Genomic DNA, 14527 nt, shown 5'->3' on the forward strand with positions numbered 1-14527 from the left:
TTATGTATTTTAGGTAACATGAATCAGTGTATTGGTGGGCCCTTCTTACCTCTCTTCCCTCCCTCCCCCCAGCTTTTTGACCCAGGAAGGATCTATTCTTTCCTGTACAAGTTGTGTTGCTTGATACTAAGGTCAGCTACATTTTCTAAATTCAAGGTGCATAGATTGTTCTATGATAGATGTAGTATTATTTTATTTGGTATTTAATATATTGTAACTGCCACCCCTTATCTACTGTTCATAAATGCATTTCTGTATCTCCATATTATTTCTACCACTGGTCACATATTTTGCAATAAAGAAGTATGTAAATGAAATATATCCTTTTTATATTATGGTGATTTTTTTTTCATAGACACGCAATATAATGAAAGATGTAGTAAAGTTCACTGGAGTTGTCATTCATTTAAATTCTTTTGAAAGTACAGAGGTAAAATTTATATTTAAAACATTTTTTAAAATAGCAAGTTGAGAGAATATGGTAAAATTAGTGTTTCTAAAAATATTCTTTAACATACATTAAAACTTCAGTTCAACATTTTGCCTGAGAAATAAAATTTAGTCTAAAAACTATTTTAAGCCTAGTCCAAAAGGACCTTATTCTAAAGTAGAGAGCATTCTGATGAGGTTTTCATGTACTAATTTCTACTTTGGAGAAGATAAATTAGTAATAAACACTATGTTTTATATTAGCCATCTTAAATTCTTTGTTTCGTATACAAATGCCACAATTGATGAGTATAGATTAAATTTAGCAAGCATGTTTGAAAAAAGTGTGTATAATGTACACAATTTTGTAATGTTTATACAGAAGAAGAAATTGAGGCCCAGAAAGGGGAACTGTCTTATTCAAAGTCATACAGCTAGTAAGTTGCAGAGCCAGGTCCCATCACTCCAAATCTATCCTTAGTTAAACTTATTTGCCACAAACTAATAACTAGCAAAGAGATACAGAGATTATGCATGAAAGTTCACATAGATGCCAAAGAAACTAGTGTCTCATTCCTATTAAACTAGAATTCATTATTTTCCTTACAGTAAAAGATATTAATTTGAATCACAATTAATTCTTCCTCTGTTTTCTTTGCCTTTGGATTTTAGTTGCTTCATGTGCATGAGATCTTCCTTGATTGTCACTACAACTGGGAACTGGTGATCTGGTGTATCTCTTTAACACTTTTTCTTCTAAGATTTGTTACCCTTGGGTCTGAAACAAGCAAAAAATATAGCAATACCTCAATATTACTTACTGAACAGGTGAGACTTCATATTTAATGTGTTATAAATTAGTGTCTACAGTTCACTAGTCACTTCAGGTTTTTCAAAGAGCAGATAATAGAAGTGATTATGTATTTATTTTCAGAGCAACTTTAATGCTATAAGAATAGGAAAACTTTCATTCTGATTGCTTAGTAAAGCACACCATTGCTTATTCTATTTAGACTATATCTTTTTTCTTAGCTTTCCATTTGTTTAGAGAGGGAAACATGTCATACTCTTGTTTTTAAGAAATTTTAGGGGTAGGGCAGCCAAGTGGGGCAGTGGATAGAGCACTGACCCTGGAGTCAGGAGGACCTGAGTTCAGATCCGGCCTCAGACACCTAACACTTACTAGCTGTGTGACTCTGGGCAAGTCTTTTAACCCCAGTTGCCTCAGCCAAAAAAAAAAAAAAAGAAAGAAATTATAAGGGCGTACATGTTATGTAGAAGAACAGAACAAACACATTTTAGCAAATAAGAATTTTTATTAAACAGTAATTTGCTTATATTAAAACTTAATAACTTTTAATGGTTATATTTAATATCTATTCATCGCTTGTAAATTTTTGTCAAATTTTCATGAGTGATACAAAACTTGAAATTTGAGGAAAAATTTTATCTTAAAAAACTCATCTAAATGTTACATCTACTGTATGTGAATGATACTTTATAAAGTTTATCAGATACTTTTTGCATATATCATCTCATTTAATACTTACTACAACCCTCTGAATTAGGTAGCACAGGCATTTTATTTTCATTTTATAGGTAAAGAAACAAAAGCTCAGAGTGATTAAACACTTTGCCCAAAGTTATATGACTAGTATGTGGTATAGCAGGTACTAGATTCATGGTCTTCCGACTGCTGAGCTGGTGCCCATTCTGCCATATTGTACCGTAAAGAATGGCTCCTTTTTCTTGATGGGTTACTGAAGATGAATTTTGTATCCACATTTATAAAACATATTTCTGACAGAAAACCCAAACTAGTTTATTGACTTTGCTTCCAATAAAACTTTATTTTTTCCACTATATGTTTTATGACTAAAGTAGACTCATTTTAAAATTGATTCACGATTTTGCCTTTTTTTAAGAAAAATACTGTTATATTAAGTGGTTTTTAATTAATCCATTTTCTTAGATAAACCTGTACTTGAAAATGGAGAAGAAACCTAATAAGAAGGAAGAACTGACACTAGTGAATAATGTTTTGAAACTTGCTACTAAATTACTGAAGGTAAGAATAAAATTGAAATTAGAATATAACTTTATGGGGTGGTATTATTTTATGTCTTGTTTAGTTTTCTTCTGCTTTTCATCTTGATTCATGGCCCTTAAATTCTTCAAAATATTTGTAGTTTATTTTTGAGTATATCCATATAATTTGTATGCCTTGTTAGAGGTGTCCCAACTATCTCATAGTTTATCATTATTATAAATATATAATTGCTAGGATCTGAACTTAAATGTTGAAAATAAAGAAAATTCTATATTGATTTAAAAAGCTTTTTTCACTTCATATTTATTAGAGCAACTTAATTTCAGCTTGAAAGGATATGTAGTTATCACAATACATATACTAATGCAACTACAAAAAGTGTGTTGAGTAGGAATAAGATAACCTAGGTTCTAACCTCATTTGTGTCACTTTGCCTGAGGCCACTTGAAGACTTGCAGATTAACTTTCCTAAACCTCAGTTTCATCATAAGCAAAATGATAGAGAAATATACTTTATGATGATAAGAGTATATTAAATATCAGGGTGTTAACTTAGAGAGACATAGAGGAGGCAGCTTCAAAATTATTTTGACAGAAGTCATGTAAGAACATTTTCTGCTTATGGTTAGGTCAGACAAATATGGTAAAAATGGTAATTCCTTCCCAAACTAACTTTGATATTTAATGCCATGCAAATCAGTTATTTCATAGAATTATATAAATTTATATCCATTCATTTTTCCATACAAATTTTAAGACTATCAGGAACTTTCAAGGAGATTTGTGTTTTTGTTGTTTTTTTTCTCCATTAATGCTGATTACAACCCATTTCAAATTCTCTTGATTTTTTGTGGATAATGATGGAACCTGGGGCCTTCAATTGGTTTTCTCTTTTTCTCACTATATAACTAGCTCTTTTTTTTTCTTTCTGGGCACATTTTCTTATGTAATTTCATGTGTTATGTGTTGTAGCTGTTGGTACACATCATGTGTTCCTCCAATTGCCCTTTGGGTGATATTCAACTTCAGTTCTTTGGAGATTATAGTATAGTATCCAGAGATTCAAAAACTGTAAGGGGAAAAGAATAGAGAAATAGATCAAGGGAAGAGAATCAAGAACCCAATGATTATTAAATAAATGTTTGACAAACTCACTAAGGAATGGAATTCATTCAGTTTGACAAATATTTATTTAGTACCTGTTGTGTGCAAAGCATTAAAATACAAAGGCTAAAGTGAAATAGTCTCAGCCTTCAAATGCTACTCAATAAAATCTGAGAAAACTGGATATACACCCAGAAAAGGGGTTTAGATACACACCATAATAAACTCTTAATCAGAGCAATGATCTAAATTTGAAGGAAAAAAAGTATTGTATATAAAAAGAAATACTTCGACTATAGAAAAGAGGGATTCTTTTTTTATCAAACTAAAAGGAAGAACTCATTGGAGATAAAATTGTACAACAAAAACATTGTGTCTAAATGAAAGGAAAAGAGACATTGGAAAGAAAACTTTCAGTAAATTCATTGGGTAAAATCAGTGTGGCTTGGGAATAGAGATTGGACTTGGAGTGAATATTGGCTGTATGACCCTGGCAAATGACCTACCCTCTTCATGCACTGGGCAGCTCTGTAGAATTCTATAATTGTAGAATAGTTGCTGTTCTGCATTAATAAAGAAAGTTTCTTGATCAGAAGAAGTTCCCTATCACAATGAAATCATAGGTCCAACATCCAGAATCCATGAGGAACAGGCACATAATTATAAAATCACTCCCAGTGCAGCAATGATCAAAAGACAGGACCAAAGAAGGAAATATGAACTGTTAACTATATGAAACAGTGCTCAAGTTCCATGATAATCACAGAAGTAAAATCAAGACAACTGTAAGAAACACCACATTTTTATTTCTACTATAATGGAAATACTTTTTTAAAATTACAGTTTCATATTCTTGGGGCTTTGGCAAAGCAGGCATTGGTGGACTTTGACTGGTATAAATGTTATAAAGAATATGGAAATATGTAATAAAGGATCCCCAGACTGATCATGCCTTTTGACCCAACAATTTTATTGTTAACATTGTGTCAAAAATGTCATAAAATAACTCTTTTTGTTGTTGAAAGACAAACCACTAAGATGTAATAGCAAAATATTGAATAATGCTTAACTAAATTTATACATTAACATAATTTAAAGTCTTAATTTGAAGCATAAACAAAACATGGAAGGGCCTATATGAAGTGATATAGATGTATTTCTGTAAATGTATATTTTCCCAAATATTTTTTCTGAAGAAAGAATTGAAGCAAAACAGGATCATGGTGGCAGAATTTTAGTAATTAAAAGGAGACACAGCAAAAGTGTCCTACTTTCTGGGTTGTGTTTTCTTTTTTTATAATAAGTTTTTATTGATATTTTCAGTTTCTTTCATCATCAGGTATTCCAAGTATCCATCTCCCTCTGTCACCTCTTCCTAGAAAGTCATCCCACAAAACAAATAGTATTTTTTAGAGAGGAAAAAAATCAGCACAACTGATCAATGCATTGAAAAAAGTCCAAAACCACGTGCAATGTGTAATACCTGTTGACCTCCCTCCTCCACAAAGGGGTGGGTTGGGGATATTCTCTCATATTTCTTTATTTGAGTCCTGCTTGAGAATTATAATTTTGTTACATTTACTTTTGGGGGTTTTTTTGGTGTGTCATTGTTTTTTCCATTGACACTGTTGTAGTTACTGCGCATATTGTTTTCTTGGCTCTACTTAGTTCAGTTTGCATCAGTTCCCATAGATCTTTCCATCATTTCTTTTTGTTTTGTTTTTGCTTTTTGGTGAGGCGGTCTGGTTTAAGTGACTTGTGCAGGGTCACACAGCTAGTAAATGTCAAGTGTCTAAGGCCGCATTTGAACTCAGGTCCTCCTGACTCCAAGGCCGGAGCTCTATCCACTGGTGCCACCTAACTGTCCACATACATCATTTCCTATATCACAGTTATATTCCATTATGTACGTGGAACACAAATTTGTTTAGGCATTCCCCAGTTGATGGGCATCTACTTTGTTTTCAATTCTTAACTGTTACAAAAAGCATTATTTCTAAATATTTTAGTGTAAATGGGGACTTTCTTCTTATAGGTGGCTTCCTTGGGTTTTTAGCCCAGTAATGGAGTCTGTACAAGGAGTATGGTCATTTTACTCACTTTATTTGCACAATTCCAAATTGCTTTCCAAAATAATGGTACCATTTCCCAGCTCCACTAACAATGTAATTAATGTGGCTACTCTTCCAAAGCCCTTTCATCATTGACTGTTGTCATTTTTGACAATTTTTCAGAGTAAGAGGGAACCTCAAGGTTATCTTGATTTGCATTCATTATTGGCGATTCTTTCATGTGATTGTAAATACTTCTTATTCTAGGTGTGCTAATTCTGTCTGTGCAGAAGTTTTTCAGTTTCAAGTAATAAAAGTTATGTTTTATCTTTGGAAAATTGCCTCTGTCTCTTGTCTCATTAACAGCACAACTCCTATCCATAGCTATGCTGTTTCTCTTGTAATTTTTTTTAAATGTGATATTTAGGTTGCATGTCCATATAGAATATATCGTGGAATATGGTGTAGGTTATTGGTCTAAGCCTAATTTCTGCCAAATTGTTTTTCCTAATCAATACCAGGTGATTTTGATGATTGCTGCTTTATAATATAGTTTGAGGTCTGAAAGTGCTTTCCCCTTTCCTCCCTACTTTTGTCATTTCCTGTTTTTCCAAATGAATTTAGTATTTTGTGAAGTTCTATAATGTGTCTTGGTGATAGCATTAAAAGTATAAACTAATTTTGGTAGTATTGTAATTTTTATTATATTGGTAAGGCCTAGCCCTGATCACTGAATATTCCTCTAGCTATTTAAATTGCTCTTTATTTCTTTAAGGAGCACTTTGTAATTTAATCTATACAAGCCTTTGGTGTGCTTTGGGAGGTTGATTCCCAGATATTTCACACATTTTGTAATTATTTGGAATGGAACTTCCCTTTCTATTATTGCTTCTTCTGTTAGTGTTATATAAAAATGCTGGTAACTTTTGAGGATTATTTTGGAGTCTGCAGTTTTGCTAAAGGCATCAGTTATCTCAATAAGTATCTTTGCTTATTGCCTAGGATTTTCCAAGTAAAGCATTATATCATCAGTGAATAGGGATCTTCCTTTTACCTACCTTTTATGGCCTTAATTTCTTTCTCTTGTCTTATTCCTGCTACTAGCATTTCTGGAGCTATATCAAATAATAGTGGGGACAGTGGTTATCCTTACTTGATTCCTCTATTTATTGGAACAAGTTCTAATGTATCCCCATTTCTTCTGATTAGATTAGCTGATTTTATCTATTTATTAGTTTGTAAAGAGAAGGAAAAACAAAAGTGTTCATAAAAAATTTTAAAACTTGAAACAATTGAAGAGGAAATAAAGGAAATTATCAGAAACTATGTTGCTCAATTATATGCTAACAAAACTCATAACAGAGAAAATGGATGAATTTTTACAAAATTATAAAATACTCTTTATAAAAAGAAGAGATTTGGCATTTAAATAACCCTATATCAGAAAAAAAGAAATTGAACAAAACCCATAAATGAACTAACAATGTGGAAGGGGAGAACTTGTACCAGATGGATTCAGAAGTAACATGTCACAGATTGAAAGAACAATTAGTTCAGCATAAACTATTTGAAATAATAAGAAGGAACCCATCTAATCTTTCTCTGTTACAAATGTTCTTGATAGCTAAAAGCCAGGGTGAGACAAAACAAAGAAGACTAGAGATCAATATCTTTAATGCCTGTTGATGTACAACTTTTGAATCAAGTATTTTAAGGTAGGCTGAAACAACATATTAGAAAGATTATATAGTATGGACAAGTTGGGTTTATACTAGAAATGCAAAGGTAGTTCAACATAAGGAAGACTACAAACATGATAAATGATGTTAATAAAATAAATAATACAGACCATATGATTATATTAGTGGCTGCTGAAAAACCTTTGACCAAATCTAAAAACCATTTGTATTAAAGACAAAACACTAAGAATCAGAGGAACAAATGGACCTTCCTGTAAGATAGTAAATAGTGTTTAAATCTAAGAACAAACATTATATTTAATGGAGAAAAATTAGAGGCCCTTTCAGTAAAATCAGAGGTGAAGCAAAGCTGTACTACTACTTAACATAATGCAGAAAAGAAAAATGGGAGGAATTGGAGGCAGCTAGGTTATGCAGTGAGTAGAAGTTTGAATTTCTCAGACACTTAGGAACTGTGTGATGCTGGGCAAGTGACTGAATCTCTCTAAGCCTTATTTGTGTTATCTCTAATATAAGGATAATAGTAGCATCTGCCTCACAGGAAGGATTATTATATCAAATGAGAGAACATGTTAAAAGTGCTATATAAATACTAGGTAGGTATTAAGTACAAGCAAAAAAGAAATAAAATTACCACTTTTTGCTGATGATTTAATATTAATTTCATACATAGAAAACCTTAGGGAGTCCACTAAAAATTAAAATAATACCTTCAGGAAAGTGCAGGATGTAAGGATACATCACTGAAGTCTTCAGCATTTCTGTTTATAGCCAACAAAACCTATCCAGATTAACTAGAAAGAAAAATTCTATTCAGCATAACTACAAAAGTCATATACTTTCTTCCAAGATTCATAGTCTCTTTGTAAAAATAAAGACAGACTTAAATAATTGGGGAAACATTAATTACTCATGGGTAAGTTAAGCTAAAATAATGAAGATGACAATACCATGTAAATTAAATAACTTATTCAATACTGCACAAGTCAGACTCCCAAAAGAATGTTTTGTAGAGTTGGAACAAAAATAACATATATGGAGAATCTAATGGGTAATAATGAAAAAAGCATGGGAAACAAGGTCTCAGAATCAGATCTCAGACTGTGCTACAAAGCAATTATCATTAAAACAATTTTGAACTGTTTTTAAAAAATCAGTACAGTAGATTAGATAGCCAGCATACAGATGCAAACAAACACAGTAACATGTTTGATACACCCAAAGACTCTAAAAACTGAGAGGGAAGAACTCATTATTTGGCAAAATACTCTAGGGGAGTATAGCAATTGGACAGACATTAGATTTAGACCAGTACTTCACAGCATATGTCAGGATGCTCTCCAAATGGACAGCAAAGATCAGATATAAAAAGACCACATCATGAACAATTAGAGAAGCAAAGAAGTTATCTTTCATACCTTTAGATAGAGAAAGAGTTAAAGCTTAACAGGTGATAGAGAGGATTACAAAATTGACAATTTTGGTTTTATATAAATAAAAAGGTCTTGCACAAAGCTAATGTAAAAATTAATAGGGAAACAAGTAATCAAGGAAAAAATCTTTACAAATACTTTTTTTTTCTGGATAAAGGCCTCATTTTCAAGACATATAAAGAAATAAAAGAATCAGAGCCATTCTGCAGTAGATAAATGGTCAAAAGCTGTAAATAAGCAATTTTCAAAGGAAGAAATCCAAACTGTCAACAATTATGTATGAAAGTGTTCTAACTCACTGAATTGAATATGTGGGGTGAGAGTGGGAAGTTAAGACATCAAGGTTGAAAGCCTGAGTGGGAGAATAGTGATGCTGCGAACGGTAATAAAGTTTGAAAGAGGAAAAGATTTTGGTGAAAGGTAAGAGTTGTTTTGGACACATTGAATTTGAGATGCCTATGGAACATCTAGTTGAAGATATACAAAAGGCAGTAGATATTCTTTTAGAATATTCTGAATTGCTACCTTCTTGGCTCCTGTTGTCCTTGAAAGATTTTCCATCAAATCGCTTTCATTTACTAGCATAGTAAATGTACTAAATATTAATATTTGTCATTCAGTTATCCCAAATAGAATTAAAGACAAAAAATTTTTGCTGTTCCCTACCTATAACCACTTTCTTTTTCTGTTGCTTTGAGATTTGTTTTCTTTTAAAAAGTGAAAACTACATTTCCTTATTTTATGTTCAGCCCCTTTAATAATCTTTAAATGTGTAGACAATAACAGGTGTTGATTCTTTTAAACATTGGTTGTTAAAGTCTTGTTAAAGTATTTTTTTGCCCTGAAGTTGTTCAACAGAGGCAGTATGTAAAGAGGACTGGATTTTGAATTGAAGGAGTAGGTTCAAATCTAGGCTCTGCTATTTAATGTCTGTATAACCTCAGGCAAGCTATTCTGTAAACTCTATGTAAATCTCTGTCTGTAAAGTGAAGATGATTCTTGCAGTTCCTTCTATCTGTAATATTATTCCTTTAGAACCTAATGAATTCTAAGCTCGTGGTATTTTCACTTTGTTATGATGATTTCATTTCTAATGATTTCTTTTTCTTTTTTACTAGGAGTTGGACAGCCCCTTCAGGTTATATGGGCTTACAATGAATCCGCTGCTTTACAATATTACCCAGGTTGTCATATTGTCTGCTGTTTCTGGTGTTATCAGTGATTTACTTGGATTTAATTTAAAGGTGAAAGCTTGCTAAACATTCTCTTTCTTTAGTACTAGCATGAGTATTGTGACATTTATTTAGCTTCAGGCACTCTTTCTAAATTTTATACATATATATAGTGCAATGGAGGCTTTTTTGGTGCTCTTATAGAAACTAATAATTTGGAGAGTTTTTTTTATAAGAAAGACTTGTAACACTCCCTCCTCCCCAGTTTTTTTTTTGCTAAGACTATATTACACTCTTAAATTCTCCAGAATATTTGCAGCCTTTTTAGAGAATTTGTTTTTTGACATACCTGTGATTTTATTGGTGTAAGGAATTTTAATGAGGAAACTGTCTCTGTCAATCCAGATCTTGAGCTGTTCCTTGGGGGTACTGAGAGTTTGAAAACTGTGTAGGGTTACTGTGTAGGTAACTAATGACTCTGAGGTCTTTGTCCACTATGTCCCACTGTCTCATCATAGAGAATGCATAATGTAATCATGTACTTAGTACAAATTCCTATACATTTCTGTTACAAGACATAAGGAAACTGCTTATTCTTCTGTTTTCTTTTAAAAATAGCCCAATAGTAAGGGGATAGCTAGGTGGCAAAGTGGATAGAGCACTAGCCCTGGAGTCAGAACCTGAGTTCAAATGTGACCTCAGACACTTACTAGCTGTGTGACTCTGGGCAAGTCACTTAACACCAATCTCCCCCCCCCAAAAAAAAAAAAAACCAAAAAGATTGTATGACTTAGCTTGAAAGAGAAGGGAGAATGTTAGAGAAGGACATGACCATTTTATCTCTGTAAATCTGGCTCAATAGCTTGAATGGTTTCTGACCCTATATTGTTTTCTCTTTAGCTTTGGAAGATCAAATCATGACAATGTCGAGAAAAGGCCTCGTCCTGTTTTCTGAAACAAGAGTACTGACTAAGCTGTCTCAAAGCAGTCACTGAATCTGTGCTTCAGAAGCTACAGTCTCCTTAAAGGATGTAGCTTAGAAAATTGAAGTGTTTACATCTGACTGTCTTGTGCAATTGTTATATTTATTTTTTACCTTTTCACTGTTTTTACACTTTAGTCTTTATATTTTATTTTCAAACATTGATATATACCTAGTTATTGAAAGGGTGATAAAAACTGATATCCATGTACTTGAGATCCTGGTGGTAGTTCATAGTCAGTTGTTAACATAATGGATCCAGAATACAGAAGTCATTGCTGAGAATTGTTTCCTCATAGGTAGAGTGAACTTGCCTTACTTTAGAAAAAAAAATTCTTTAGGTTGAGCAGTTTATAATGTTTCTGTAGGCACAAAACTGAATACACCTAGCATTCTGATACATTCAGAACAGACTTAATTGTTCTGAATAAGAACCAACTGTCAGTTGACACAAATAACTGAATGATTTATTTACTGTGTTAGAACACTTTCTAGATCCAGAGTTTTCTCTGTATTTTACATTTGGAACAGTTCCAGGATCTAAACTGTTTAAGCACCCTTTAGTATTAATAAATTAATATGGTATTATATAAAACAGGTCAACAAGTGCTCTTTGATGATGAAACTCTTAATAGAGCAATAATTGTAAATGGTTACAATGCCATAAGGCATTTTGATAAAAATTAACTGGTAATAATTGTATTTATTTGAAACACTGGGCTGTTTGCACAGCTCCAACTGTGCATGCTCAAAATGTGCACTTTTAAAATTATTACTTTTAATGTGTATCTTTGTATGGAATATGTTATAGTGTACTGGGGCATGATATGGTATCCTTTTGAGTGAGGTATATATGCTCATCTCACAAGTGAAGTGCCTCTTGATTTTATTAAAGTACCTTATGTTTACTCAAGTAAAATAGATTTTCCCCCCCCATGGTACACTATAGCACATGCCATTTATACCATACTCAAGTGAAAAATCTAAGGATAAATACCCATAAAAGAAGATATATGTATACACACACACATCTGTTCCTAGAACCATCTAAAAAATTTCAGAAAAATACAGTTTTTATAAACTCTGTCCTCTAAATTTCATCTGAGATATACACCTCGCTTTCTTATGACATAAGGGCTATTTAGAAGTATAATTTTTCTAGAAAATTGATTTCTCCACAAGTGTCAAATTGATACTTTATCTTAGTGGCATATTAGGCAGATGGAGTTAACTTGAAGGTATCTTGTTGAATTTTGATTAAAGGTTGTTTTATGTGTATAATCAATTATGACTTAACGAATTTTCTGAAAACTGGACATTTGCCCCAAACCAGGAATTGTTTGAAACAAGTAAAAATCCTGTTTGAGCCAAGTCCAGCATGTTAAATATATTCAAACCCTTAAAATTTTTAGGAAATTCAACATTGTAACATATAAATTATTCATTTGAGACTGGTATATTTAGTTCAGTATTCACCCAAATTGTAACTTCAAATCAGGTATGTGTAAAGAGTAGAACCATGTAAACAACCCTTTGTTCTTATCATTCCATACAATCAGTAGGTTTGGAGGTAATTTAGCCTCAAATTGTGTGGTATACACTACTTCTATGTAAAGCAACAAGTAAGCATTTTTAAAAATTTGCCTGTGTACTAATAAGTTTAATAATGACCAAAGTGCATTCTGATTTTTTGAAGGAATGTATTACTGGAGCTTTAAGAACATATTTAGTTTCTCATGTGAAAAATTAGACTATGTCTGATATGTTTCTTCTTCCTCTGTTGTCTCTTGTTGGAGTTGTTTTTAGGAATTATATTTTATAAACAACTTTTCGAAAATAAGGTACAAACCTACACAGAACTTACATTTTGCACAGAATATATTTTGAGAAAAAAAGTACAGCATGAGTTCTGTTGGGGGTAAAAGTGAGACATATCTCAAAAAGCAAAACTTTTTATTTCAGAATGTGAGTATTTTTGAAAACCTTAAATGGTGAATATACTGATTTAAGAAAACCTGTTTTAGAACTGAAGTTGGGAGATGAGTTATTAACTGCAGTTCACCTCTCAACAACTTTTTATTAATCTGCTGGATTATGTCACTAACATTGGCAGCAAAAAGGCAATAAAATAACCAATTTGTCATTTGAAGTAATTTATCCTGTCATTGAAGCAGGAAAATTTAAATTGTTGCCATTAAATATATCATAAATGCAAGAAAATTTTAAAAATTGTTACATATCCCGTAACATAGAAAAACCAGGTCAAAAATAGAGGTAAGTGGAAATGTGGCAGATATTGTATGTTAACTATCTTTGTTTTCTTTCTTTTTTTTTTGCCACATATATTGTAACTGAAAGTTTGATCAGCAAGTTTAAAATAAAGAAATCTGTGGCTGATGGTATGCAAAATTGGCAGTAATTTTAAAAAACTCACTCTCAACTACCTTTCTGTGACTTTATGTACATTAACTTGGTAAATTGTTATTATTGGAACCAAAGGAAGCCCATTTAGAGTGAAAAGAGAAATCTGAATTCTCTGAGGGCAGCATAACAGAGTTAGAAGTAACATTTCTGTGAAAGGGAAAGGGATGGTATAAATAGAATGTAAACTCTGTAATAAAAGTAGTAAAGAAAGAGATAGTAGAGGTCTAGAACAGAAGTTAGGAAAGCTTAAAAATAATTTTACACTCTGAAAAAGAAATGGACTAAAAATTGAATGATACAGAAGACATATCAGCAAAGTCAAAAGAGAGGAAAAAATGAAAAAAACATGTAGCTACAATAAAACACCTCATCTGGACAGGACATGAAAAGATGATCTAAAAATCATCTGGCTCTTAGAGCATGTTGAAACAATAACATGAAAATGCCCTGAATACCCTATTTTAAGAAATCAAAATTGACCAGAATAACAAATCAATAGACTTTAACTTGGTGCTTGGTACTTACTGTAAATGTGAGATTGTTGTCCAATGGACCAACCAGTTGACATACTACTATAGGAATTCTGTATCCTATCATTCTTGGCATTTGTACTATAAACAAAACCTGAAGAAAAAGGAAGTTAATAGCTAAAACAAAAGGATAGTTACAGGTTCTTCTTGGAGAAGTAAACAAAGAAATTACAGTAATATGTTTTATTATCCACCCAACGGCAATGAGAAACAATTTCATGTTTTCATAGGACGTTTGGTCATAAAAAGTCTGGGTTTGATATACTCTTGGGGAAACTTAATACAAAGTTCTAGAAGTGACCTCATGCTGTAGGGCTTCACGTTAAAGTTACAACTTGGGAAGTATTTATCAAAGATACATTTTATGATGCTATATCATAAACAGTTGTATGAATCTTCAAAATAAACCAACATAGTCTTTGATAATTGGTGATTTCATTACAATAATGGAAATAAGTGAGGATGAGAAATATTTTGGAAAACTTGGATCAGGAATAAGGAGAGTCTAAAGATTTGTACACTACATCAAAAGCGCACATCTCATCATGAATACTCTTTGACAATAGAATTGGTAGGTGCAGCACATGGTGAGCACTGAATAATATTGCATCCTATGAAATGAGTATTTTAACAACACAAAATGACTCAATTA

At 32.2% G+C, this 14527-nt stretch overlaps 1 protein-coding gene across 4 annotated transcripts in view; it reads left to right on the forward strand.

Moving 5' to 3' along the window:
- PHTF2 (putative homeodomain transcription factor 2) overlaps positions 1 to 14301 on the forward strand; it is a 180029-nt gene extending 165728 nt beyond the window's left edge. For 3 of the 4 annotated variants that reach the window (XM_020984503.2, XM_020984504.2, XM_078154534.1), the window contains 4 exons: positions 1102 to 1257; positions 2402 to 2497; positions 9886 to 10011; positions 10840 to 14301. In XM_020984503.2, the coding sequence (XP_020840162.1) occupies positions 1102 to 1257; positions 2402 to 2497; positions 9886 to 10011; positions 10840 to 10860 (399 nt within the window). In that variant the 3' untranslated portion in view covers positions 10861 to 14301. The other variant, XM_078154535.1, reaches the window with a different exon arrangement.
- The last annotated feature ends 226 nt before the right edge of the window (positions 14302 to 14527 follow it).

This window comes from Phascolarctos cinereus, unplaced genomic scaffold (assembly GCF_003287225.1).
Source record: "Phascolarctos cinereus isolate Bilbo 61053 unplaced genomic scaffold, phaCin_HiC Scaffold_1;HRSCAF=81, whole genome shotgun sequence".
NCBI classification, from domain to species: Eukaryota; Metazoa; Chordata; class Mammalia; order Diprotodontia; family Phascolarctidae; genus Phascolarctos; species Phascolarctos cinereus.